A 25,697-nucleotide genomic window follows, 5' to 3' on the forward strand; every position below is an offset into this window, starting at 1 on the left:
TCCAAACACACCGCTTTCACACGGCCGTCTTAAAACGCGTTAAAGATTAGAGACAGTTAGACTAATAGACTTGGCCCGCCCTATATTCTGGGCAACCTACTCCTAAAGCAGACTTTGCGCAGTTCTGAGCTGGAACTCTAAAATTGAGAGGATCCCCGTTAAAAACCCACCTATGAAATGGATTTGGTCCAATAAATATAAAGTCGGAAATTCCTTAAACGTGGACAGACAGTTGAAATCTGGACGCTTTTGCGCGATATTACGTTGGTTTGCGTAGTCCAACCGTCTATCATTTTTATTTAGCTCTGGCCACGAAATGCATCTGTTTGACTAAGTGGAAGGATTATTCTTCGGTGGATTAGGGATAGTGTACATGGTTCGAGACCCAAGGTTTTTGTGTTCGTTTCCCATTTCACTCGAGTTCCTTTTTCAGCTCAATTATTTGCGTTACATTCTTACATGCCATGATGACGTTTGAGTCAAGGCTGCGCAACTTTGCCAAGGGGCGAGTGTGCGCGCCGGCGGCCGCCATCATCAGTAAGCTCCAGATTCAAGACCGCGGCAACACTATCCGCATCAAGTGGTTCCCGGTGCACGCGGGAGATTGTGCATCCTCACCGAATCACAACGAGACGGCCCATTCGGCGGCGCGAGCGCTTACCTTCCGCGCCCCCGAGAGGGACCGTCCCGAATGGTGGTTCGAAGCAAAAGACCGAATGACCAGTTACGAGGAAGTGACTAAATTTTACCGCCTAGCTTGACGGACAATGCCGCCGCCTCACCCGGCACTTAGTCGGGAGGAGGCGGTCATCTTAAGGCAAATGCAAACCGGGTCACTTCTAGCCCCGGCAGTGCTACACGTCCTCCACCCAGGCATCTACACAAGTGATATGCGTATGTCAAGTGGGTCCGGCGGACCAATGGCACATCATGTGGGACTGTGCCAGGTTCCCGACCGAAGCTGCATCCAGGACATACCCGCCGGAACTTTAAAGTGCTGTGCAGAATACAGACAAGTGCATTCAACTATGGGCCGTCCAGCAGCCCCGGGGTGCGCTCGAAAAACACAAGCCCCACAACCCACCACAAACGGGCCAAATGAGGTAGTGCAGAGTAGGGCTTAACCCCGGGTAGACGCTTGGCCAGCGTCACGACGCTTTAACCCGTCGTTTGCCGGCTCCCTAATAAAGTTATACATATATACATACATTGTAACTACAATTCTGTGCGATATCACGGCCCCCTTCACCAATCGTGAATTTCTCGGCATGACGAGATCTCTGTCAGGTTTTTCTTCTAAGTGGGAGCTTCACATGGCATGAAAGATTTCGGGAAACGATTTCTTGAGAGAGCGCACCTTTTTACATGCAGTGGCAAGCGGCGTCATAGCACACAAAATGACACCTTTAGGTAGGTGAAATAAACTCTTGCGGGAAAAGACAAGAGGAAGCGTATAAACAATTATCTATACGTCTCTGAAAGGGCTTACAAAAAAGAAATATTAGACTTTGCAGCACCTTGCCACGGAAATAAGAATGTGCAGGACAGAAACCAAGCAACATAAAAAAAAGAGAAAATTTACGTCCATACAGAAATATGAAAGTCAACAAGCTTGACCTCATTCGATCCTAATAAAACATGAATCGGCGTAATTTATACCAAAGATCAAAAGCTTATTCAGCTTAGTTCGTCAAGGAGTGTTCTGCGAAAAAAATTCGAGGGAGGAGGGGTAGACGACACCAGCTCCGTCTTTTAATGGTAAGACGCGAAAGCTATATTGGTTGACGTCTGGCGGCCCTCTTTACATGGTCCTCGTTCGCATGGGTATACTCTTTGCTATTCGCTTAATCAGTAATATTTTATTTACACGCCTTTTACACCACGCATACTCATTAGCATACAGTTTTAATATGCCACAATACGTGAAAGTTCACCAGCAATAGATATAAATCACCCCATTAACAAAGTCGTACCAGCGTGCCTGCATGGCTTAGGGGAAGCCTGTTTAGCGCAGCACCCAAGGGCCCTGGATTCCTATCTCATCGTCGAACCTCAGTGGGAGAGCCCGAGTTGTCAGCGCCTCCCAACTCGGCCTAGTTGCTTCATAGGGCATGAAGACCAATCAGGGCACGGGCATGTCGCCTGCCAGTGCCATGAGTTCACATCGCACCGAAGCCAGATTTTCTGGAAGACGAGGCGTTTAATGCTGTAAAGTGGGTATTCGGGATAATTGAGCAATTCCAACATGATATTCTTCGTAACAACCGACAGACGCTAGCGCACAGTCTGGCCGTAAGCAGACAACTTTACTGACGATGGCAGCGTGACGAGCGCCCCTGTCAGCCTGTCCGCTTTCTAAAATAGATGTTTCAGTTCTTAAAAACAACGCAGGAGCGTACATGCCACATCACGTCCTTCCATGATGCTAAAATTAAAGAAGCAACATTCCATCCTCCGTGTTTCAACTGTATCCCTGCGCGAAAAGAGAATCGCTGTCCCCTACTTTGTCGCTGGTCTCTCAAGGGTTCGTCATACAGATGTCCTAATTTTATCATACAGCCACATGATGTCGTCATTCCGTCTCGTGCGGAGTAGATATGTAAGCGATTCCGAACGTAATAGTGCAGCTCCCCGCTGAGGCAAGTAATTAGAAAAGGTTCCTTTGCCGCAGGAGGTTTTCCACTATGCGTCCTACATGGACAACAAGACTGAAAACTTGCTGTAAAGAGAAGCCTAGTCGGGAAAAATGAATGATCACCGACGGACTTCATTCCTCGGTTAATAAACTGGTCTATGTGTAGCAGCGGCGGTGCGCGTGCCATATTTGTCACTGTCGCAGCACAGCGCGTGCGATGCATAACATTAGGGCTGCCGCTAATTAGGGTTGAGAAACCAGCTCTGCGCGCATATAAGAGAGGATCCAGCACACAGAGAAAACGGACATATAATAAAACCTCTCCTTCTCCAAAATGCTGGCGCTGAGCACCGTGGTAAAAATGGTTCTGGTCGTCACTGTAGCCACCAGCATCAATCCCAAGCATCCGCATGGCCCCATACAAGCCTTCAAGGTAAGCAATTGAAGAGACGTTCATTACACTAGGTATGTGTCGGGACGCTTTTACTAAACAAAAAGTGATATCTTTAATATAGAGAAGAGGACTTTGAAAAATCTCCTCTAAAGGAGTAAATGTCTTCTTTCAAGATGTTAACGGTCCTTTTATGCTGATTTCAGGATATTTTTTTAACTAAGTCCTTCTTTTAATCTTCTTCAGAAAGCTCCATCTTTAACTGTAGCTTTGTATGGTCAGACAGACACATTGCCTTAACAAAATAAATGTTAACAGGTTGCTTTCAAGCAGCTCTTTTAAAATCCTAATGAAAGGTCCGAGGCGATTTTTAGATAGAGATACTGCGGGAATTTTTCAGCGCAGCAAAGGCCACATTAGCCTGATTAGCTTTTTGGACGACAAGTTGTCTTAATGAACATCGAACCAGCATGAGCAAGCAGACGCTTATGCGATTTCATTTACCTTCGTATCTGAATCTACACGCTACGCAGCGACCGTTGTGCGACGCTGTCGTCGCAATGAAAGGAAATGCTTCCACCTTTTGCGAAGACGAGGCCTACCCGCAGTGCGCGGGTTGTCAATCTCGGAAAAATTGCCAGTCGCTACTTTCGTAAAAAAAAAAATTAATTCTTCTGTAATGTCACGGCCGCATGAAGGGTTTAGAGGAGTGAAACGATTTCTATAGGGCTGGTTTCGCACGGCGCTGAAAAAAAAAAAAATGCTGCATTCTCTGCGCATTGGGCTGGCCGCGCATACTTGTGAACTTACCGCTGTGAGCTGAAGAAGTCATTCGCAACACGCTGTCGACCTAATCTCTTCGGCGTCGGCAGTAAGTTATACTACCGCTGGCAATTGACGCGGTCCTGACCAGCTTCACACATAAGGTACCCTACAGCTCTACAGAATAAACAAAATCTAATGGTGCAAAACGGTTCTCTACACATGAATGATGGCACTATGTAGGATTGGCGAAGTTTAGCACGAATGAACGTCTATCAGAACGTATCCGTAAAGAGTTTAACAACTTTGCCTCGTTGTTGAGAAACGTGTTGGGTAATTACTACCTGTCGGATACAGGATCGAATCACGGCTTTGGCGACCGCTTTTCAATGGAAGTGAAACCCAGTCCATGCAAAAGTAGTCCAGGTGGTCGAAATTTCCGAAGCTCTGCCCTGCGGCGTCTCTCATAGCCTGAGTCGCTTTAGGATGGTAAGCCCCATGAACAAAACCAAACCAAAGCAATTCACCATTCTGCCCATACATAATCGTTTGTCCTTTGCACCAAAATTTTCCCAAATTCTACTCACAATTGAAAATATTCTGCTTGCGCAGTGGATAAAAAACTATACCAATAAAGCGAAGAAAACAAGGATGGCATAATCGCCGGTTCTGCTACCCCACCTGTGTGGTAGCTATTGTGCGCTCGACTACTGTGCCCAAGGATGCAGGATCAAATTCTGGACGCGGCGATCGTTTTTCGATGGACGGGAAAAGCAAGCCATCGGTTTACTGTGCACTATCATTGCGTGATAAAGTACTTCTGATGACAGAAATGTTCGGAACCCTCTACACAGCGCCCTTATGCCGAAGTTATTGCAAGATGTCGAACTACATAAATCCGACCAACCAAAATGTTCTAAGTAATGCTGTAATGACGGCTAGTTGGTGTTCCATCATAGGTAAACGCGCTAAACTTTGACGCAAGACGATTCACTAAAACAAGACAAGGCTGGTACATGCGCGAACTTTCAACTGTTTATTACATGTAATTCTCTCCTTATACACACACACATACAAAGAAAAAATGTACAAACACATGTCAGATACAAGTTTATAAGTGCAATTCATCAAACGGTAACCCATGTACCACTGTTTTCCATCACGCTGCCTGTTAAAAAACTCGATCTCTCTGCGCGTCAGCGCTATTGACGGATCGCTTACGCATTCCGTGGAACCGGCCCGTTCCCTTTCATATGCTTCAAAGATTATTCTTTCGCGCCGGTTTGTGAAATGTCCGATTATAGTAGTTTTTTCGAATCTTGGGATACATTTGTTACAGCTATTAGCGTGCTTGGCGAGGTTGCTGGGGTCGTTATCTTTGCCACAATCGAAGAGTGATTTATGCACTCTTCACGCAACGCTGTACAGTACTGCGCTTCGCTTTTAAGGCTGAATCCTTTCCTGCCAGATTACGCAAAATTCTTCGGTCGTCTTTGTGAAACTCGATGGCACCGGAAAAGATGGCGCCTTCAAGCAGATAGCCGGCACAGCCGGGGCAACGGCAGCGCAGCGGGGAGTGTATGATGATGACAGGTCTCGGCTGAAGCGGAACGGCCGGGAAGAGGGGTGGCAAGCTGGTGGAATTGGTAGGGCGGAAGAAATGATGTCACCAAGGTCGCACAATTCATCTGCCATGTCAATCATGCGCTGACAGTTGTGAGCGCGATAGGCGGTGAACCGTCTACAAGCAAGGCTTCACGGAGCAGGCCTCGCGAATGCTTGGACTCCGAAGAGGTGCAGCGACAGCGTAGAGAAGCCCAAGACCGCAAGGCCATGCAAATTGGGCAACTTTTGTCGCTTTGCAACGAGAAAACTCTTTATCATTGGTCTTGGGCGTCGTGGGAAATATGCGGACACAATTAGTTTCCACAAAAATAATTCATTTAAAATACATTTGCAGATACATTGAAGCCACACAGAGCAATGTTTTCGCATTTTCAAACGTAGGCGGTCCTAATTGTCCCGCTCATTTTTTTTTTTGTGCGCTGTATTGTTACCGTGGGGTTGTTGCTCACCATCTTGACTCATGCCGCTGTGTCATGCGCAGTTCTTTCATGGTGCCTCTTTCAAAACCACATCTGAGTGAAAACATACAGGCTGATTACTGATCTAGATAGGATATTTCGTCGATTATCACGTGTTTATTGGCTAACTGCGTAGTAAGTATGATGGCAGACGAACCTTTTCTGGGATTATTTTGATCTATAAGCTCTTAAATTCCCTTTGTGTGCTGTATAACCAGAAAGGATTGAGGGATATTCCACTCAGGTGTCCGCAAGAAATACATGCACGAATTTGAGGACGCATTTTAGCTGGTTGGATATTTTTCTCGTGAAATCGCGTGAAGTATTTCAGCCGATTTGCACTAAGTGTTTATATTGCCAGTTACACGAATATTTACGAAATTACTCGAATAAAGGCACTGAAATCCGGCGCAGTATGCCGATGTACTGGATGTATGTCGTTCCTCGCTTGAGAAGCTTTTTTTATTGCGTAAGCAATACTACTTTCACTTTTAGAACTTCGCATAGCGAGGTGGTAGCTACCATTGACCTTTAGCGTGACCTTTGGCGTGCCGCCAAGCACAGCTGCGCAAAAACGGGGGCCCCAACTCGTGCCGTCAACTCGCGAGGCGGTAGCTACCAAACGCGGCCTAACTCCCTTTCCCTCCGTGAGGGAGCGCTACAGCCGGAGTGACGTCATCCCATCTGCCGCAAAAACAGGGGCCCCTACTCGCGCCGTCAACTTGCGAGGCGGTAGCTACCAAACGCGGCCTAACTCCCGCTCCTACCGCAGCTACCGCCGGAGGTGCAAAGTTGGATACTATAATAGGAGGTGGCCTAGCGGCAGGTGGAGCCAACGCAGTCTCCAGGGATGCTTTCATTTCTGCTGGCTTAAAGAATGCCGTTGCAGCCGGTGCCGGAGCGGCAGTTGTACATTCTGCCTTAACCTCACTCACAACCAAGTATATCGTTGCAGCCACGGCACTCCTTGCCTCACTACTAGTTATACATAGAATAACCAGGTAGCACCCCGTAATAAACAATAGTTGAACCATATGCCGTGGCCAGAGTTAATCACTGCATAATTATAAGCATAACCACAAGCACCACAACCAGCTAGGCGTAGCCATAGATATTGCTTTCGCAATTACCAGGCTTAACCAAGCTAAGCCACTGCCAATTTTTGTTTTTGAACCAAATTAGAGCTATGTTACCATCTAAATGGAAATATCAAATATCATACCATGTAAATATGGTATTTCCCAACTACTTTTCAGCCTATCCGAGAAACACGTCCGTATTTGCACTGCGGAAACAGCAGAGTTCAAACTTTGATAACATGCATGCATGCGCTTTCCTACGGTAGTGCTAAAGATATATATAAAAAAAAAACAGATTACGAACCAAAAACGCGCAGTCGGCACAGGGTAGCCGATTCCACGGCTGAAATGAGAATGAAGCCGCTTTACCTGCCACCTAGCAAGAACAAGAGAACACAAATGCCACTAAAGGCCTGCGGTTTTTAATTTTTGTGTATAACAGCCACTAAAAGCAGAGCACGCGAGGCGATAGATGCAGCGGTTGTTTTTGCGCCTAGGCTTAATCTGTGTCACCTGTTTCGAGCTGTCTTAATTTTCAAACTCTTGCCGTCAATCGAAACACTCGGTGCTCTGCTTTGCTCGTATTTACCGTAATTGCCTATCGATGTCGAACTTGTGCTCCACGAAAATGTGCAGCAGACGCCTGGTAACCGCAGGTGAAGGAATTCGTGTTTTGCGACGGCACGTGCAGTTTGTTGAGCGATGTTTTCTTGCTCATGAAAGGTACGTTTACGGCAAAAATGTCACATCGTAGGTTAACTTCTTATTGAGCCTCATTTACTAAATTCTGATTTAGTGCTTCTTTAGACCTTACGGCGGGTAAATTGAAGAAGCACTTAATGAATCACAACAAAATATATTTTGAGGCAGAAGAAGCGAGGCATCTTTCAGTTGCCTTTGCTAAATATAGCCAATTCATTGTTACTACTGCACGGCTTCGTAACGACAAAATATTTCTTGACTTCGAAAACTGGCAGTTTTTTGAGAACTGAGTTTTAGGCAGAATAAAAAATGTTGACCTGAGAATGAGGTTAGGAAATTGGTGATAATAAGGAGGCCGCAGCCAGCGGAGTGCATGGTTGAATGAAAGGCTTTGCACTGCATGTAACGTAGTAATGCTGATAATGATGGGGATATTTAATACATGATTCGCCTATTTTCTCACAAATTAAGAACTCGGTATTGAAAGACCGAGTTCGTCAGAAGATGGCGATGGACAAGCATAATGAAGGAAAATCAAGGAAGATCCGCACATTGATTCGCATGTGAATTAGGGAAATGTATGATGGAGGCTTCTTGTATGCATTATTTCAAAACATACAACTGAGCAGGGGTCGTGTGTCCTGTCATCAGCGTAGTTTTACGTTTTAAAATAAACAACCTGCGACTTTTCTGCAAAAAAAGAATGTTTGTACCGACGGCAGCCGATTGCACATAACCATGGCATCTTTCCCCCACACTTTCTTCTAAACAGACCATCAGCACTCTAAAGCATGTCTTCGCCATTTCTACTTCGAGTGATAACCCGAAGTTCCAGTGCCTGGTCTCCGATGCTGTGCTCTACGACCCAGAGCACATGGTGGCCTCCTACATCTGGAGCCTGAGAAGCCCTGACGGCACCGAAAAGTGAGCCCTGCTTACCGATCAGCACGGACACTTCGCTAGCTTTTCTGCGTTAGAAGTAACGTCGTTACCAGGGACTGGAAACAGCGGCTCATTACTAGAACACTGTGGCTTATATCGCTTCAAAATGGAAGTCTCATTTCTGGTGTAACTATAATGATAATGGTCTGGATTTTTTCACAAGACATAGGTTCTATGTGGCCTCCCGCAAACAGCAAACACAGCAATGTAATGATGCGTCGCTTAAGATGTGTTTGTAAAAAGCCAATTAGTTTGAACAACAGCTACATTAGAAAACGACGAAAATGTTTGAAGCCCTGTAGGTGACATGAACACACTGTTTAAAATAGATATATAGCTACCAAAACTTCATTCTGTGGCTTAATATAGAAGAGGGGCTGGGCTGTCCGTCGTATAAACCTTGTTATGCAAGCGAAAGCTCTGTTATGTTCGGTTATGCTGTGTTGCTAGTCGCATTAGACTCATAAAGCCGTGAGCCTAGTTTACAGAGTGGAAACTCGGTTAAGTATTATCAGACACGGTTTTCTCAGATTTAAATCCTCTATGGTTGTCTGGGAACGTCCAGGAAACGCAGCCAAAGCACTAGTTCTAGCTCGGGACTCTTCTATAGCTGCCTGTGAACCTCAACGACCCTACAGCCGGCTCTAGACGGCACGAAGATGTCGAGGGCATTTTGGAGATCCCAGGAGGAGAGCCAGATGAGCAGCAGTGGTGGCAGAGGGAAAGAGTAGGCGGGGGACTAGAAGGCTGTATTGTGTCAGGCTACGTTGTATATTGGTAGAGATATTTGCCGGATCGAATAAAGTTTCCTAGGTGTGTGGGAAGAAGAGGAAACAGGAGTCCAAAGTAGAAGAAGCAAAGCATCAGCAGAAACGAGCGCTGCTACGAATTCTAGTATACTACAGCGCCGTACCTGAGGTCAAATTTACCGTGCCGATGCCCTTAGCTCGACGAGGCTAGTAAAGCTTTCGCTTTAAAAGCAGAAACAATTGGCGAGAACCGAAAATTATACAGCATGGTTGCACCACCTAATGCTGCATGGCTATAAGCCATTGTGTACACAAGGTCGTGTAACAATATAAGTGTAAGGTAACGCTATATAGGCGCCCCCTCAGTACCTCGTGGTAGGTTTGCTTGTAGCATGAATTGATGCTAGCTGCGTGCAAACAAGAAGACGCCGCGAATCACCGGATGAAGCAGGAAAAGCCATTAGAGTGATGAGTGTCACCGGGCGGCTGACATGCAATCGAGTCCCCAAAGGGGGAGGTTAAGCTGCTTTGTGCGTACCTGCAGTATGCTCTTCATACGAGCCGACACGATACCGCCGTCGCGGTTGAAACGTTCGTTCACAGACACGTCGTGTCTAGACAGAAGGGTGACATTCGGCGCCGGTGGAAGAGTGATGGGGAACGTTGAAGAAAGGGGAAGACGTCCGCGGGAGGGCCGATTGACCGAGCGTCGTTCCTTCGCGCCGCCGCTAAGCCAGAGGTCACGAACTTTGCAAGTTCTAGGAAGAGCGGGGGTGCGAGACGACGGCGGTCCGCTAACGACGCTGATCATTTGCTTTGAGGATCTCAGCGCGAGATCGCGGCAAGGTGTATAGTAGAATGTGGGCAGCATGTGACATTTTGTGTTTTGTGTTTTTTTCTTTCGTTGTGTGGAAAGGGTTTCACTCACACTGCTGAAGTTGCACGTGGCCACGAACCAATCATGTTGAAGTTCGTGGCGATTGGACGTAACTGAAATGTGGGCTGGACACGGAGGGCTTAAAACCAAGCCCGAGAGACCAGTCTGATGTTCTGAGCCATGGCTTGATGTGTACATCTTCGGCTAGGCCGAGCTAGCCAGATCCATGTATATTTTGCCTAACCTTACTTTAAATATTGCCAAATTTTGTATATAAACTTTAGTTAATCTCTTTGTAACTCTCAAGTGCCGTTATCCATATTTCGTCGTTTCTGATCACCGTCTTAGACGGGGCGCACCTGTGGTGCAAGTTGCCACGTCTTCAAGTCACCAAGAAGAAACTATTTCGAGAAGAACAATCAAAATTCACTATAAGTCATTCCGCATATTGTTACGGACGAGGAAGACGCGGACAGTGGGGCTGGCAGGAGCGTCCGCGCTAGGCCCGTTGCGATTCATTAAAAATTATCTCACGGTCATCGAACGTCATCTCTCTGTTCTTTGTGTTCATCGGCTTGCCGCACCGTATAACATTTTGGTCGGAGGTGTGAGGTACGTCATCATCCGTCGTCATCCTGGTCCGGAGCTTTGGTGCCCTGTGTTTACTCGCGCCGTCGGCATCGGGTTCCAAGGAGTGCATCACCTGCCTCTTCTCCAACCTGCCAGACCGGGCGCGACCTTGCCGTTCCTCCGTCCCGTCCCCCGTCCCGACCACTCGACCACCGACCCGAGGCGCCACCAACACGACAAAAGAACACTACGAGAGACCCGACTGACCTGATGACCCCACTGCCTAGACGCTGACTAGAAGACCTCAGCGACTCAAGACGACACCACATATGAGGAAATCCCCCCGCTCATGCTACGCTGTGCGTGCCTGGGCTTCGGCTATCGGCTCTTGGTGACGTGTGTCCCGAAAGCATCCTGGACCAGGATTCGTCGGGAAATCATAGCGGCAAGCCATTGCCTTTTTCCTTCTTTCTGTTCTTTACCCAGTCACACCCATTGTCATGCCATGGATCTTATCGACATCGACAAACTTCCTCGTCCCAGAGTCCACGATGACTCTGGGCGCGGACCGCTGGGTTAATCGAGTACAACGCTGCCTTTTGTACTCCGGAGTATGCACACGCTGGAAGAGGAGGGTACGGGAACGGAGTGCAAAGTATGAGGTACCACTGCCAACTGTGTCAAACACTGAAGACACCTGCTGAACTACTTCGAAGGTGCGTGAACACGTGGCAGCGGCGAAGACCAGGCGGCGGCGAACTGGTGCAGCGGCCAAGCCGGCTCTTGGTATGTACTCTACGCACAAGAAGGCCATCACTCAGGAGCTGTTATATGACAACTCCCTGGGGAGCGCCCTGCTTTTTGAGGCCCGTGCGGGGGTACTGCGCACGAAGAAATGGCAGGCGCGGATCGAGGGCAAGGCCAACGCGGATGTCTTGTGTGCGGTATGCGAGCGGGAGACAGAGACGATCGAACATATTGTGTTGACTTGCCAAGTGCTCATGTCATGTCAGCCTAGCGGGTCAACTTTGTCATATGTGCTGGGGTTCACGTCTGGATAGCCGCAAAGAGACGCTGCTGCTGACAGTGATGCGACACAGCGGGATGAGAGGGATGGCGGTGGAGACAACCAAACGACGCCTTGAGAACTGGGTGTTGGTGTTGGTGGCGTTGCGCCAGGGCGGGACAGACTCCGTCACAGTAGGGAATTGACTTGGCTAGGACCTTTCTTGTCCACCTTGTAAAAAAGGAAAGCCTCAGTACCAATCCAATCCAATGATGGGGACGATCGCTCGGTGGCCCGAGGCAATGTTACAAACGAGAAAGAAGCGGGCAGTGGCGCAGAGAGGAGCGCTTACGCTAGCCCCCCCCCCACCCACCCCCCCCGCACTTTATTAAAAATATTCTCACGGTCATTGGACGTATTCTCTCAGTTCTCTGTTATTTGCGTTCATCGGCTTGCTTCCCCGTAATAATATTTCTGAGTATGGCTATAAGGCGCTGCGGTAAGGACGCGTGACCTCTGCGCTATTGGTGCAAACGAATCATATTTAATTTGTGTGATCTGTGAAAACTGTGCATGCTTAAGGTCTTCGCTTCTAGGAGTTGTGGATGTCTTTGAAATGATTCCTAGTTTTTGTTGCGAGCAAAATGTATCACATCCTGCATGTGTTCAGAATCACTTATTTCAGTTCAGTTGTTGCTACCCTGCGGATAAAATTGTGTCATAACCTGCAATAATAAAAAAAAAAGTGTCTTGTACGACTGGTCTGATGCTACTCCGCAAAGACAAAGTTTACAGATCAGCCTGCACTGCCGTGGAGTATTTTGTTCGAAATAATGCGGCCATGGAGTGCTTCTCCTATAGAAGCAGGGGCAAACAAGAAGGCTAGTCAGCCTTCCAGAAATTCTGGCAATGACAATGCCCCAGCACAAACTTCATAACTAACTTATTCAAGAAAGAGCTGTTAACAAACGTATGAAGAAGCCTGCAAAAGATGCCATAAAATGTTATCACTTACAGCATTTAAAGTTCGCTAAACCGTGCCCCTGTGAATTTACATGGTTCGATTATGCATCCTTCTACGAATATAATAATAAAAAAAAATATTCGCTATTACAAACCACCCAAGGCGTCCGGAATAATTTAACATTGCTTGCATTGCCCAAACAAATCATTTTAAGTTTCTTAGAGCAAAAGATTGTGCCCACAACATACTGCTGTACTGGTGCAGCATATGTCCCTCTAGTGACATATGCTACTAGCAATTGTTCAAGACAAAGCGCTTTTCTGATAATTATTTAAAAAGTCATTACCGGTAAAAGTTGTCGCTACTATGCTATTCATATGGCCTGGGATTAGGAAAAATGGAGTAAAACTAATTATTCAATATTGTATTTTGTTTGTGTCTGTGCCCGTAGCCCGAAGAAGTCCACATTCCATATATCACCTGGCAGCTCAGTTGACCAGCTGACTTTATGGACAATGGTACGTGAATATTTTAAGCATTATTTCTCACAATTTCAATGTGCGATCAGTTAACAGAATGTTCGGTCCAGGAAGTAAAGAGCAGTAACTGTCGACAGTGTATTTGAATAAGCCCCGGAAAGAAGTAGCCAGCCAGAAAAACCTGGAAATGGAAACAGCTTTTCCATTAATCTCAGATTTGCACTATGTAGTTTTTACATACATCTGCTGCCTTGTCGTTTTCGAACTGGCAATTGTGAACTGAACCAGAGGTTCAACATATGTAGTTACATATTCCTCTATCAGTTGATGGAGGAATATTTTTTTTTCTAATAAAGTAACCCGTAGGACTTTACTGTGCTAGAATTAACTGTCCGTGTGGTGCTGTTCAGCGCAATTCGAAGATGGAAGGCAGTGTGTTTGAGAAGGAAACGCAGTTTTTTAACTCTCACCATCCGGGACGTCACCGATAAGCTTTTTGCATCGCCTTTCCAACGCCCATGCCTTGAGGTATATTTTTTGAACGTTGTCTAACAAAGACGTGGAAAGCTGAACAGAATCGCAGTGAATGTCTTCTCAGGTTCATTACAGCGCTGTTAAGTAATTAGAGGGCACTTTGGCGTTGCGCAAAAAGCGATGATGTGCTAAAGTTGGCCCCGCAAGTGGCGCTCTCTCTACGCGTTTTTAGAAAGGGAGACGTTATCGCATTGTAGAGGGTTAAGGATCTCATTCTTGATTTTAGGGCTTCCAATAAAGATGGTACTTTTCGTGTAATTTTTTAAAATCCAATAAAGCTCCCTGTTTTAACGCCTTGCTGCGTCTCTGTCGTGAATGTTAAATTTAGTGCAAAATATTTTAAATGACCCCCTTCATGGATCACTGCCTTGTCGTGGCGGAGGGGCTTGCGAAACTCGATGAAGTCGTGAGCTCTGCTGTGTAGGGCCACCCAAGATAGACAGGTCACGGCAGAGAGTTCTGACAAAATGTGATTCACTGGAGAAGGTAATGGCAACCCACTCCAGTATTTCCTGCCAAGAAAACCCTATGGCCTGTCACAATACCATTATCGATATGGCGCCGGAAGATGAGCCCCCCAGGTTGGAAGGCGTCCCACATGTTACTGGGGATGAACAAAGGGCGATTCCTAGTAGCTCCAGGACGAATGAAGCGGCTGGGCTAAAGCCAAAAGGACGCTCAGTTGTGGATGTGTCGGGAAGCGACCGGAAAGTCCGATGTTGCAAGGAGATATATCACATAGCAACATGGAATGTAAGATCTATGACGCAAGGTAAACTGGATATCGTCAAGCGAGAAATGGACAGATTGAACATTGATATCTTGGGTATCAGCGAGCTCAAGTGGACCGGAATGGGAGAATTTAACTCCGGCGACCATTATGTCTTTTATTGTGGGCACGAATCCAAGAGAAGGAATGGGGTCGCTCTCATAGTAAACAGAAGAATGGGCAAAGCAGTGCTAGGATACAACCCCAAAAACGACCGAATGATTTCACTTCGGATCCAAGGTCACCCTTTCAACATAACAGTTATCCAAGTCTATGCACCGACCACTGCTGCTGAAGAAGCTGACGTTGAGAGATTTTATGCGGACCTACAATGCCTTTTAGACCGCACCCCATCATCAGACGTCGTTTTTCTCATAGGAGACTGGAATGCTAAGGTCGGGAGTGAAGAAATATCCGGAATTACAGGCAAGTTCGGTCTTGGTGAGCCAAATGAAGCTGGGCAGAGGCTAGTAGAGTTCTGTCAAGAAAACAACCTGACCATAGCGAATACTCATTTTCAACAGCACAAGAGGCGCCTGTACACATGGATTTCACCGGACGGTCTGTACAGGAATCAGATCGATTATATTATTTGCCGGCAGAGATGGAGAAGCGCTATACAAGCAGTAAAAACAAGGCCTGGGGCCGATTGTGGCACCGATCATCAGCTTCTTGTTGCCAAAATTAAGCTTCGATTGAGGAAAACGCAGAAAACTAGAAGGCCTTTCAGGTATGATCTGGATCAGATTCCATTAGAATATGCTGTGGAAGTGAGGAATCGATTTCAAGAATTAGATCTCGAAGACAAAGAGTCCGAAGAGATGTGGACTGATGTTCGTGATATAATACAAGAAGTTGCTACTAAGGTAGTTCCAAAGCAAAAGAAATGCAAAAAAGCAAACTGGTTATCTGAAGAGGCTTTGCAAATAGCTGAGGAAAGGAGGATGGCAAAAGGTATGGGGGAAAGAGAAAGATACAAGGTTCTCAATGCGGATTTTCAGAAAATAGCAAGGAGAGATAAGAATGCCTTCCTGAACATACAGTGTCAAGCAGTTGAGGACAACAGCCAATTAAGGAACACAAGAGCTCTGTATAAGACAATCAAAGATATCAAAGGAAGCTTCTGTGCTAAGCTGGGCGTGATAAAGGACAAACGAGGCAAGGACCTCACTGAAGCCTCAGACATAAAGAAGAGGTGGCAGGAATACACAGAAGAACTGTACAAGAAGGACCCGGATGTGCAAACCCAACATAGGACGGTTGTGATTACTGATCTCGAGCCGGGCATCCTGAAGAGTGAAGTTGAATGGGCCTTAGCCAGCCTTGCTAAGAACAAAGCTAGCGGAATTGATGGTATTCCAGCTGAGTTGCTTCAAAACCTCAACCACGACGCTGTTAACACACTGCATACATTATGTCAAAAGATTTGGACAACCCTGCAGTGGCCACAGGATTGGAGGAGGTCAGTTTACATCCCCATTCCAAAGAAAGGCAGTGCCAAAGATTGTTCCAACTACCGCACGATCGCGCTTATTTCGCATGCTAGCAAGGTGATGTTAAAAATCCTGCAAGGTAGGCTGCAGCAGTATGTGGATCGGGAGCTTCCGGACGTGCAAGCTGGGTTTCGCAAGGGCAGAGGAACTAGAGACCAAATTGCCAACCTTCGCTGGATCATGGAAAAGCAAGAGAGTTCCAGAAACCCATTTACTTCTGCTTTATTGATTATGCGAAAGCGTTTGACTGCGTAGATCACAGCAGATTGTGGCAAGCTCTCCAAGAGATGGGAGTTCCAATTCACCTCATCTGTCTCCTCAGGAACCTTTATGAAGGGCAAGAGGCCACAGTCAGAACTGGGCATGGCCTTACTGATTGGTTTCCGATTGAGAAAGGAGTGAGGCAAGGCTGCATACTGTCGCCCTGCCTATTTAACCTATATGCAGAGTGCATCATGAGGAAGGCCGGTCTGGACGAGTCTTCAGCTGGAGTGAAGATTGCTGGAAAACGTATCAACAACCTTAGATATGCGGATGATACCACTTTAATGGCAGAAAGTGAAGTGGAACTCAAGAGACTTGTGATGCGCGTACAAGAAGAGAGTGAGAAGTTTGGGCTTAAACTGAACATTAAAAAGACGAAGATCATGGCGTCTTGCCCTATCAAGTCCTGGAGCATCAATGGACAAGAAGTGGAAGCTGTGACAGATTTTCTGTTCTTGGGCGCCAAGATTACCTCGGAAGGAGACTGCAGCCATGAAATTAGGAGACGCCTGCTTCTGGGAAAGAGAGCAATGGTTAGCCTTGACCGCCTAGTAAAGAGCAGAGACATTAGTCTACCAACCAAGATCCGTATAACCCGTGCTATGGTCTTTCCAGTTGTGATGTATGGATGCGAGAGTTGGACTGTGAAAAAGGCTGACCGCCGAAGAATTGACGCGTTTGAATTGTGGTGCTGGCGAAGACTCTTAAGAGTTCCTTGGACTGCCAGAAGATCAAATCAGTCGATATTGTCGACCATAAACCCTGACTGCTCATTGGAGGGTCAAATTCTAAAGTTAAAGCTCAGCTACTTTGGTCATCTGATGAGAAGAGAGGAGTCGCTGGAGAAAGATTTGATGTTGGGAAAGGTTGAGGGTCGCCGGAGAAGGGGTAGGCAGCGAACGCGATGGTTAGATGGCATTCTCGAGGCATTGCAGATGAAGCTATGTGATGTTAAGAAGATAGTGAGAGACCGGAAAGCGTGGCGTGACATGGTCCATAGGGTCACGAAGAGTCGGACACGACTGAACGCCTGAACTGAACTGATTTTAAATGACAGTTTTGTCTCAGGATTCCGCACACATCTTTATCTAGAAGGACTTGGAAAAGTGATAACTGTACCACCCGATTTTGATGCTAAATATGGAGTGTGTTGGCTCTTTCTACGTAGAATGAAGTTTGTCCGGAAGCAAAACAAATTCATTGCTCGGAAAATTTCATTTCTATCATTATCCTGGGACGCTCGTGCCAATTACATCAAAGTAAATTGTCTGATCGCTGCTTTTATGTGAATGACGATATGGCGAACTTGCGCGTTTCCCGATAACCTGTATCGATGTAACGCAGCTTACCTACAAAATCGGGAGAGGAGGAGGACGGGGTTTCTAAGCCCCCTTATTCATTTTGTGAGTTTTTATACGGCTAGTCGTGAGTGAAATTTGCCTCTCATGTTTCGATGTGTTAGTCTATCGGGCCATGTCGAGGCATGCAGGGAGTATACAACTTCTGAAGAATGAAATAACGGGACCTCTTTTCATTAATGTCTTGTCCCTCACCTCAAAAACTCCGCGTTAAAAACAGAAGTGAGTAATTAGCATCGAGGGCTTCAATTTATGAACCTTTGTCTCTTTGACACCATTGCTCATACGGTCCATATTTTCTGTATTTTGATGCTTTTTCTTACTTTTCGTATTCTGTAAATAAATAAAAAAAAGACTCCAAAACACTGTTATATGCATTGTAGGTTCGTATTGTTATTTCTTAACACGCTTTAAAATGCACTGCCGCAAACTTACATCGCTATCGATCGCAAAGCGGTCAAGCGGCTTACTTGCTCGCCGCAGGTACGCCATTTATCCCCTATCTCCTCTACAAGGGTTGGTCAGTTTTGGGTGTATCGTGCATATATGGCATCCTTGGAAGGTATATTTATCTGACCAGCCTCATTCCATACTTGACTCTGTAGTGCAATGAGCTAAAACTACCGCTTACTTTCAGACTTCTCTACTCTCTACACGGCCTACTACAATTTCAGCAACTACAAGGACTGCTTGGTGGCCACCATTCCGTACGAAGGAGAAAACCGTAAGACTACATTGATAATATGACACTCACATTTCATTCAAAGTTTCGAATGCAAAGGTTAAGTGCCGATACCACCGCCAAGAAAAGGAAACCGACTCACATAGATTGAAAACGGAATTTAATGGGTAATTTCTAACTAGCGGTGAAAGCAAATATAACCCTCTTCCCGTGCACCAAACATAGAAAGGAAGGAGTATTAAATCTGTCAAGATCTACTTCCACGCTATCAAATTTGGTCAGAATGTAAAGCTTCTGTTTTTGCCCTTTGACATCTTCATTGCCTTCAGGCAGAACATTGATTTCCTGGAAAGCGTGCTTCGTTCGCTTCAAGCTGAAAGACTGTGCACGAGCTTCTCAAACATTAAAGAGGGGCTCCCGGAGTCCATTCTTCGGCGCACCTTTTGTCTCTCCGATACCGCCGATACCACCTGAAGCTGAGACTTAGCAAACCGATTTACATCTCATTTCTACTTTAAAACAAGAACCACTTGCTGGAATTCCATTGAGGTGCGCCAGTAGCTGTGCTTCTGAGCTCCTGCCGGATCGTGGCATCAAATCTTTCGCGCACGACGCCATTTTGATAAAGGTAAACTACATACTAAAACGAGTACATGAATTCGACATCATTAGCCTACCACATGAGTGGTTTTAACAACCTATGTCATTTTTTCGCGATATTGAACGCCGTATATAATACCATGTCATATCAAGCTGACATTTAATTTACTGAACCTCGGTAACACCACTTCGAGGTCGCAAGCGTATAATGAGGCGCAAGATTTCTCTTTTCACGCGAGAAGGATGAATGATATGTAATTTTTACAACACATTGCTCTCCACAGCGTTTGACCTGCAATGCGAGCCAAATTTTCTCTAACTTGCCTGTATGTTTAATAATTTATTCAATTAACTCATGGTCTCCATTTATGCCTACATATCAGTGTTGTGTGAATGGGACATGTAAAGGAAATATAAAAACAAGTGTAAGAGAAAAAACAACGATTATAGGAAAACGTTCACAATGGTTAGCAGGGATCATTAAACACAAATACTGAGCTGCAAAGAAACAGTTATATACAATGTTTAAAGTAAGGCTATGTGGAAACGTAACACGAGTAGGGACTGACACAAACAAGAACGCATTTATGTGCATTTTCTGCACTGTTAAATGTATTTTTTTTCTAAAAGCACATAAAACCAAGAGATTAAGCAAATATGTTAGTGAACACAGCTCGTAATGGCGGCTGTTTCTCGGACTGACGTCGCATTGTCGTCGGGTACAGGTATTTCAATGGCTTATGGCGTGTGTGAGGATGGAATGGGTAAATGCTCTACTACAGCCGAAAATACGCGAGAAGTGTGATTGCGAGGGCGATGAGATATTGGACATGACTGTGACAAAGCAACCGTATTTGCATGAGGACTGAGCGTAATGTATGAAATAAACAACGAACTGCGGATTTTTGGCGCAAATATAAAAATGGACAAGGTAGCGATAACTTGATGTTGATAACTTGACGCTGGAACGGCGGTTATAATCGCGAGCGATCAAGCGTGCAGGCGCGGTTCTGTACAGATTCAACCCAGCCGAATTCCGAAGGAAAACTATTGTACAACATTATCAGTGTTCTTCAACGTGGGCCCATTTTTCAAAATACTAGAATATCGCACGCTAAATTTACAATAATTGGTCGGCCTTTATCTGCAAAGTATTTTCCGAGTGATGTGGCCGTTCTGAGACAATATAGCTCCTACACCGAGGGTTTTTTCGTATAACTTTATTATTTTTATTTCTTTGCGGATGTCCACGTTTCGTCGGAAGTATCGCGTAAGCCCAAGAATATCGGATTAAAGCGACAGAGGCGATTTTCGGCACCATCGCAGCACGAATAAATTGACTCGCTCTTGTGAGAGCTGCCGAGTGCTGCCTCCGGCGTCGTCTCGACTGGCGAAGCACTTGGCTATGCACTGGCGGTGCACTGGTGTCAATATTAAAGCTCTTCTACCCTTACTCTCTTTCAGTGTGCATGCTCTGGGTCGACCGCTCAGTTGCGGACGCGATTCCAAAAGACTGCGAGGAACAATATGAAGACACATGCGACGTGAGATTTCCCGCCTACTTCAAGGACATCTGCAATGTTGTCGGGGAATAAAAGAAAGCAAGTTCGCTTTCCCTGCCTCTCAGCAATGCCGGATTATTAAATGTTGGTGTTGCGTGACGGCTCTGTCTTGCGTTTTAATTTTACTAACAAGGCGAATGACAGATGGCAGCAAAGAAAAGCCCACCCTATATTTGCGCAAAGCTTTTCGTGCCTGTGCAGCAGCTGCAACAGGCAGGAAAGCGAAGGAGACACGGCTTTGTGGCGTGTTTTGTTCAGAGAAGGGGAACGGTAAGTTGAATGAGGTAGCTCTGTGGGATGAAGACAAAAGTTCGTCAGCTTCCCATTTCTGCCTAGACTTCGCTGTAGAGCCACAAAAATGCTGTTTATGAGTCCCCGGGTATACTGCGGTTCAAACGGCGCGATAAAGTATTTTTTCCTCTCTTTTTCCTTCATTATATGAAAAAAAAATCAGAAACAAAGGCTTGTTACGAGAATTGCCATAAAAAGGCAAAGTGCGTTGTTCACATGTTAGCAAATGAGGCAATTTAGATATTTTAATAACGCATAGTTGTATCTTTTAAATGTAACATAACGTACCACCCATCCTCAGAATATTTCACAATTTTGAGCCTTCGCTCACTGAATGTAAATTAGTTGAACGAAACGTAGATCCGCATCAACTGCCACACTTCTTGGTGAGCACCTGAATCACGCCGTAAGGCAAGGGATAGAGGAGGGAAAGAAGGGCCATAGCGGGGGACTAAAAACTAATTTCGACTACCTGGATCTTTGTCCAGCACATGGCTGCTTTTATCAAATCGCGGCCGAGGGCTCAAGCCTGGAAACTGCGGTTCAGCAGTTAGGCGTCTTAACTGCTCGGCGAGGGTACCGCGCTAGCGGCGGTCAGCAGCCGTTTTTCAGTATGTTTGTGCTAGAGCTGTAGCTCTCCCGCTTAAGCTAGAACAATGGCGTTTAGTTCCCCAATGTAAAAACAATATTATCTTTTTTTCAGAGGGTATGCATTGATAAAACTATTCACGTTTTTACTTGGGCAGTGAGTAAAAAAAACCAAGGGCATAAAAGGATATTGTTAAACTTGCTTGCTTTTGCCCAGGTTTTTACGAAAACTGCTGCTTCTAAAAGAAAACCGCTGCTGTATCGTTTAGTTGAAGTATCAATCTTGGCCACGAGAGTCGAGTTTTTTCGTTGTAGCAAATAGTTACTTAGAACTGGTGCCCTAAAGAAGTGCGCAAAATAGCAAAAATGGCGCGTTAATAGCTGCTAGTGAATTTCACAAAACCTTAACAAATTTAGCTAGCTTGTAGATAGTGACCATTTTGTTAAATATTGAAAGTTTTACTAAGCTACACTGCATGTTTTTGTAGTTGTCATTGTTCAAAGTTGGTCGGAACCTACAGTGCTTTCTTTTGACTGACTTTTTGAAGCAAGCAAACGTCGTAGAGACAAAAAATTATGCACATGAACTATGTACAAAACGACTTTGGCCCTAAACGTGCTAGAAACGTGCCTACAGCAAAAGACCACTGGTAAATTTCAGGCTGTTTTCTGAAAAACTAAAGTTGCTGGTCTTAATGCTATCAGTAATGTCCTGATACGAACGATAAACGGTGCATGTTAACTCAATAATCGCTCTTTTACTGGTCGGCGCGGTTTTTACGTTTGAATATCGCGGGTGTTTTGACAACGATGAAGTTCCGCCAGTTGAAGACAGCGGCGCTGTCAGATGTTTTGAAGAGGGATTTGCAGGTGTACCGCAATGCATATTGTTGTTTACTAAAATATGTGCGTCACTTCCGCATCCGGCACGAACTTTCGACTTCTAGAAAGTCTGTCCGTCCCTTAGGTCGTTCTTTTCGGCGGCTCCCCACTGTTAGCAGTACAGTTAGCAGAATGAATTGTCTGCGTATCAAGACTTTGGTGTTTATTGTGCATTTGGTTTTCGTTTAAAACTTCTTGTTCGGCGAGTCGGTGCTTACTATTGTGGGAACGAGTTGCGCACAGAAAGGTTTTCGTGTGCAGGCGGTTTTTCATCATTCTATATTGCCTTTTTTGTGTAAGGGTCTGAAATGGGGAATCTCAGGACACCTCTTCAGAGCAAAAGAAAATTGCCGGCGAGTATAAAACATCGCGCGAAGATGAAAGAGGTCAACGCCAAACACAGGTAAGCCATGCGGACCGAAAATTTCGTTTTCTTATGCGTAATCAATGAAGTGCAACTGCTCCTGTCTCGCTTGCGTGACCTATCTCGTAGCATGTTATCGAGTGCGTTTTTCATGCAGGGGTCTGCAAGATTACGAATGTCACTGCATTGTGAACATTTCGCGATGCTAGGACGGAAATTTGCTGCGTAAATAGTTGTTCCGTAGCTGGGAATCTGTAGAAGCGGCACTTGAATTGGAGAGTTGAGGGGCTTGTGCTTAGAAATAAGTTAACAGCTTTAACACGCAAAGCAATCGAGGGGATATTTTGCGTATTTGATAACTGTCGACATGAGCATGCGCGATTCGCGGGTTGGATCCCATATTTGGCATATCGTTAATTTTTTTTTTTACTCCGCTCTGAAATAGGTGATGAACTGTAGGTATATCTAAACAACAGTACAGTCACTGCATCTATTGCCAATTATCTAGGGTGATCAAATCGCCACCTACTTCTGCGTTTCGCAAAATATTTTTCATTTTGCATTTCTTCTTATACCTCCTTTATAACATGAGAATTTCATATCCCCTCACCATTGCAGTTGCATATGGAATGCACTCGGCGTACGCTGCACCTTCAGTACAAACGGCGCTTGGCAGCTGTGGCTATTGTAGATGGCATAGAATGCATTTTATAACTTTGCTGAGCGAGATAATGTTGGTTAGTGGTTCTTGCTGGGTGTGTTAGTAAACATATATAAGGACAAAAAATGAATTTAGCAAAGGATTGCAGTTAAAATTAAAAAAAAAATGAAAACGAAATTGCAACAAAAATAAAAGATCCTGTCCTTTCACTCATTTGCATCATCACAAAGATATTTCGAACCTGTCCAAACTTTTATTTTTTCAACTTTAATTATTGCTTGCAAAATGTAAGCTGCATTACAATATGTATTTTATAAGTGTTTTGGATATGAGAGAATCGCGAACGCTGCTGCCGTGAACATTAAGTAGTCGCTGTTCGAATATTATCTGTCGCTACGGCCGATTCGTAGTCAATGCTGATGGTTTTGGAGTCTGCACGTTTTCCGCATTCATTATATTTTTTGCGGATAAAAAAAAAAAAATAGGCCAGTGAGTTCGATAACTTTTTCATGGACAGAACGAGGGTGTGATTTGAGGAATATTATTCATTGCAGTGCATTCACGTTTGAGCAATATTTTTTTTTTGCCTTTTACAGCATCAGTATTTGGTTTTAACCAAGTTCAGGCTTAATGTGGTTTGCCTAATATTGATCCGGTGCCCTCCATTTATAGTGATTTTAGACGTTTTGAATTTCCGACTCTCTCTCAAGCATTGAAGTTGTGCGATAACTGATCAAGCACCGCTAACCTCTACAATGACCAAATCAAATCACGATGCTATTATTAGGTTATAACTGTTTTTAACTTTCTCCCTATACTCCACGGTTTGCATATTAATCAATTTAATTTTATGCTTTTGTTGCAAACACAATATCTGGATGTGAGGTGAGAAAAAAGATCAGTATTTATGCACATGTTGCGCACTTGATATTCATTGATATTCATAAAGTGAATAACTTCCTCCATTTATTGATTTTGCTGCCACCATAATAAGCTTTCTCAGAAATCTACAGATCTAATCAACTAAGAAATGCTTGCGGAAGTTTGATTTTTGTCAATTGCTACTTGTCATCATATATGCATAAAAAGGTGGCCAAAAGTCGTATTAAACCTCTATAGAGATGCTACCATCTGAGTGAAGCCCGTATTTATTTTAGTTGTTGGAGATATTGCAACTTGGAGATATTGCAAAGTCACTGTGATAGATAAGTAATCCCGAATATACGAATGTGCCCATAATATAAGACAAACGAGGTTGGGGGCAAGAAAATCCGAAAGCCTAAAGTGCCCTAAAACTGGTTAATTGATGAATCAAATGATTGGGTAGTCGTTTTAACACAGACCGAAACAGCTCATTGTTATGCTCAGTAATGAAAAAAAAAGAGCGTTTAAAAGACGTTTCATGTTGTTGCAGGGACATTATATTTACCGGATTAGTACTCACGTGGTGCGTGCTGTTAAACGTATGTGCAATATGGGCGCAGCGACGACAATACCTGAATTTGTTGTCTTGTGTATAGTGATAACGTGTTCACATAAGTTTGCCAGTGCACTATAAATTTAAGCGATGAATCTTCAGCATGTGGCGAAGGCAGACAGATGGTCGTACTTCTTGTCAATACAGTGATTTTTTTGTGTATGTTGAATTGCTTTGAGACTGCAAATTTCATAGTTGGAATTGGATGGTCGGACTGCAGACACGTATTCTCTGGAAACGTGGTTTTCTACTTAGAGCCATCTGCATATCAATTTGTTTTAGAAGCATCTGTATATCTACTTCTATATCATCCACGAAATGTGAACATACTGAACATACTCCGAATTTTTGGCATTCCTGATACTTATGGCGAATTAATACCATTATTTTTGGTTAAAACGGCATGGCCACTCAGGAGTGCTTTAAGTTAGTTAAGAACAGAAATGCTTTGAAAATACCCATCATCAAGGCCACCTGGCTGTCAGGTTGAAACGACACACGCCAGGCTTTTACGAAGGAGAAAAGCAGCCAGATAGAAACCGAGGGATGTTGGCACCAGCCACTGTAAATGATCATTTCAATTGGCTTAAGAGAGGACGTAATTAAATGGCTCTGATATAACCCAGGAGCACTGGAGGCACGTGTGCTTAAAGAAAATCTTAATGCCGCTATGCTGTCCATGCAAAATAATTAAGGGTGTTTTCTTGCAAAAATTTAGGTGAGAATTATCAGACTTTTAATCAACTCAAAAGGAGGTACAAGGAATGAATATCATGTAGCAATTGTCAAGTACGTTTCAGTATTAGCCAATAAAGCTATGTGGTAAAGCCTTCGCCTTAAAAAGTGCACAGAACTGACATGTGCTGCTTGCAGCACTTGTGTTTGTTTTGCCTTGTTTCGTATGAACATCCAGGTACACTTAAGGAACGCAA

General features: G+C 44.9%; 1 protein-coding gene across 2 annotated transcripts; it reads left to right on the forward strand.

The window, feature by feature from the left end:
* The first annotated feature begins 2,944 nt into the window (after positions 1-2,944).
* On the forward strand, positions 2,945-20,565 carry LOC146184154 (uncharacterized). Of its 2 annotated transcripts, XM_084608791.1 has the most exons (5): positions 2,945-3,068; positions 8,426-8,577; positions 13,213-13,279; positions 18,296-18,382; positions 20,405-20,565. In XM_084608791.1, exons 1-5 carry the CDS (start codon positions 2,970-2,972, stop codon positions 20,486-20,488), a joined length of 489 nt encoding a protein of 162 aa, XP_084464917.1. In that variant the 5' UTR covers positions 2,945-2,969; the 3' UTR covers positions 20,489-20,565. The 2 variants fall into 2 exon arrangements, with proteins under 2 accessions (XP_084464917.1, XP_084464918.1); XM_084608792.1 differs by lacking the exon at positions 13,213-13,279.
* The last annotated feature ends 5,132 nt before the right edge of the window (positions 20,566-25,697 follow it).

The sequence above is a fragment of the Amblyomma maculatum genome, chromosome 7, assembly GCF_055883805.1.
Source record: "Amblyomma maculatum isolate TAMU_Amacu chromosome 7, ASM5588380v1, whole genome shotgun sequence".
Taxonomy (NCBI): domain Eukaryota; kingdom Metazoa; phylum Arthropoda; class Arachnida; order Ixodida; family Ixodidae; genus Amblyomma; species Amblyomma maculatum.

Bases quoted from the DNA above. Each gene is read 5' to 3' on its own strand.
- LOC146184154 (XM_084608791.1), top strand. From the start codon at position 2,970: ATGCTGGCGCTGAGCACCGTGGTAAAAATGGTTCTGGTCGTCACTGTA. The intron at 13,280-18,295 runs GTACGTGAATAT...GCTTACTTTCAG, and splicing joins AGCTGACTTTATGGACAATG to ACTTCTCTACTCTCTACACG. The intron at 18,383-20,404 runs GTAAGACTACAT...ACTCTCTTTCAG, and splicing joins TCCGTACGAAGGAGAAAACC to TGTGCATGCTCTGGGTCGAC.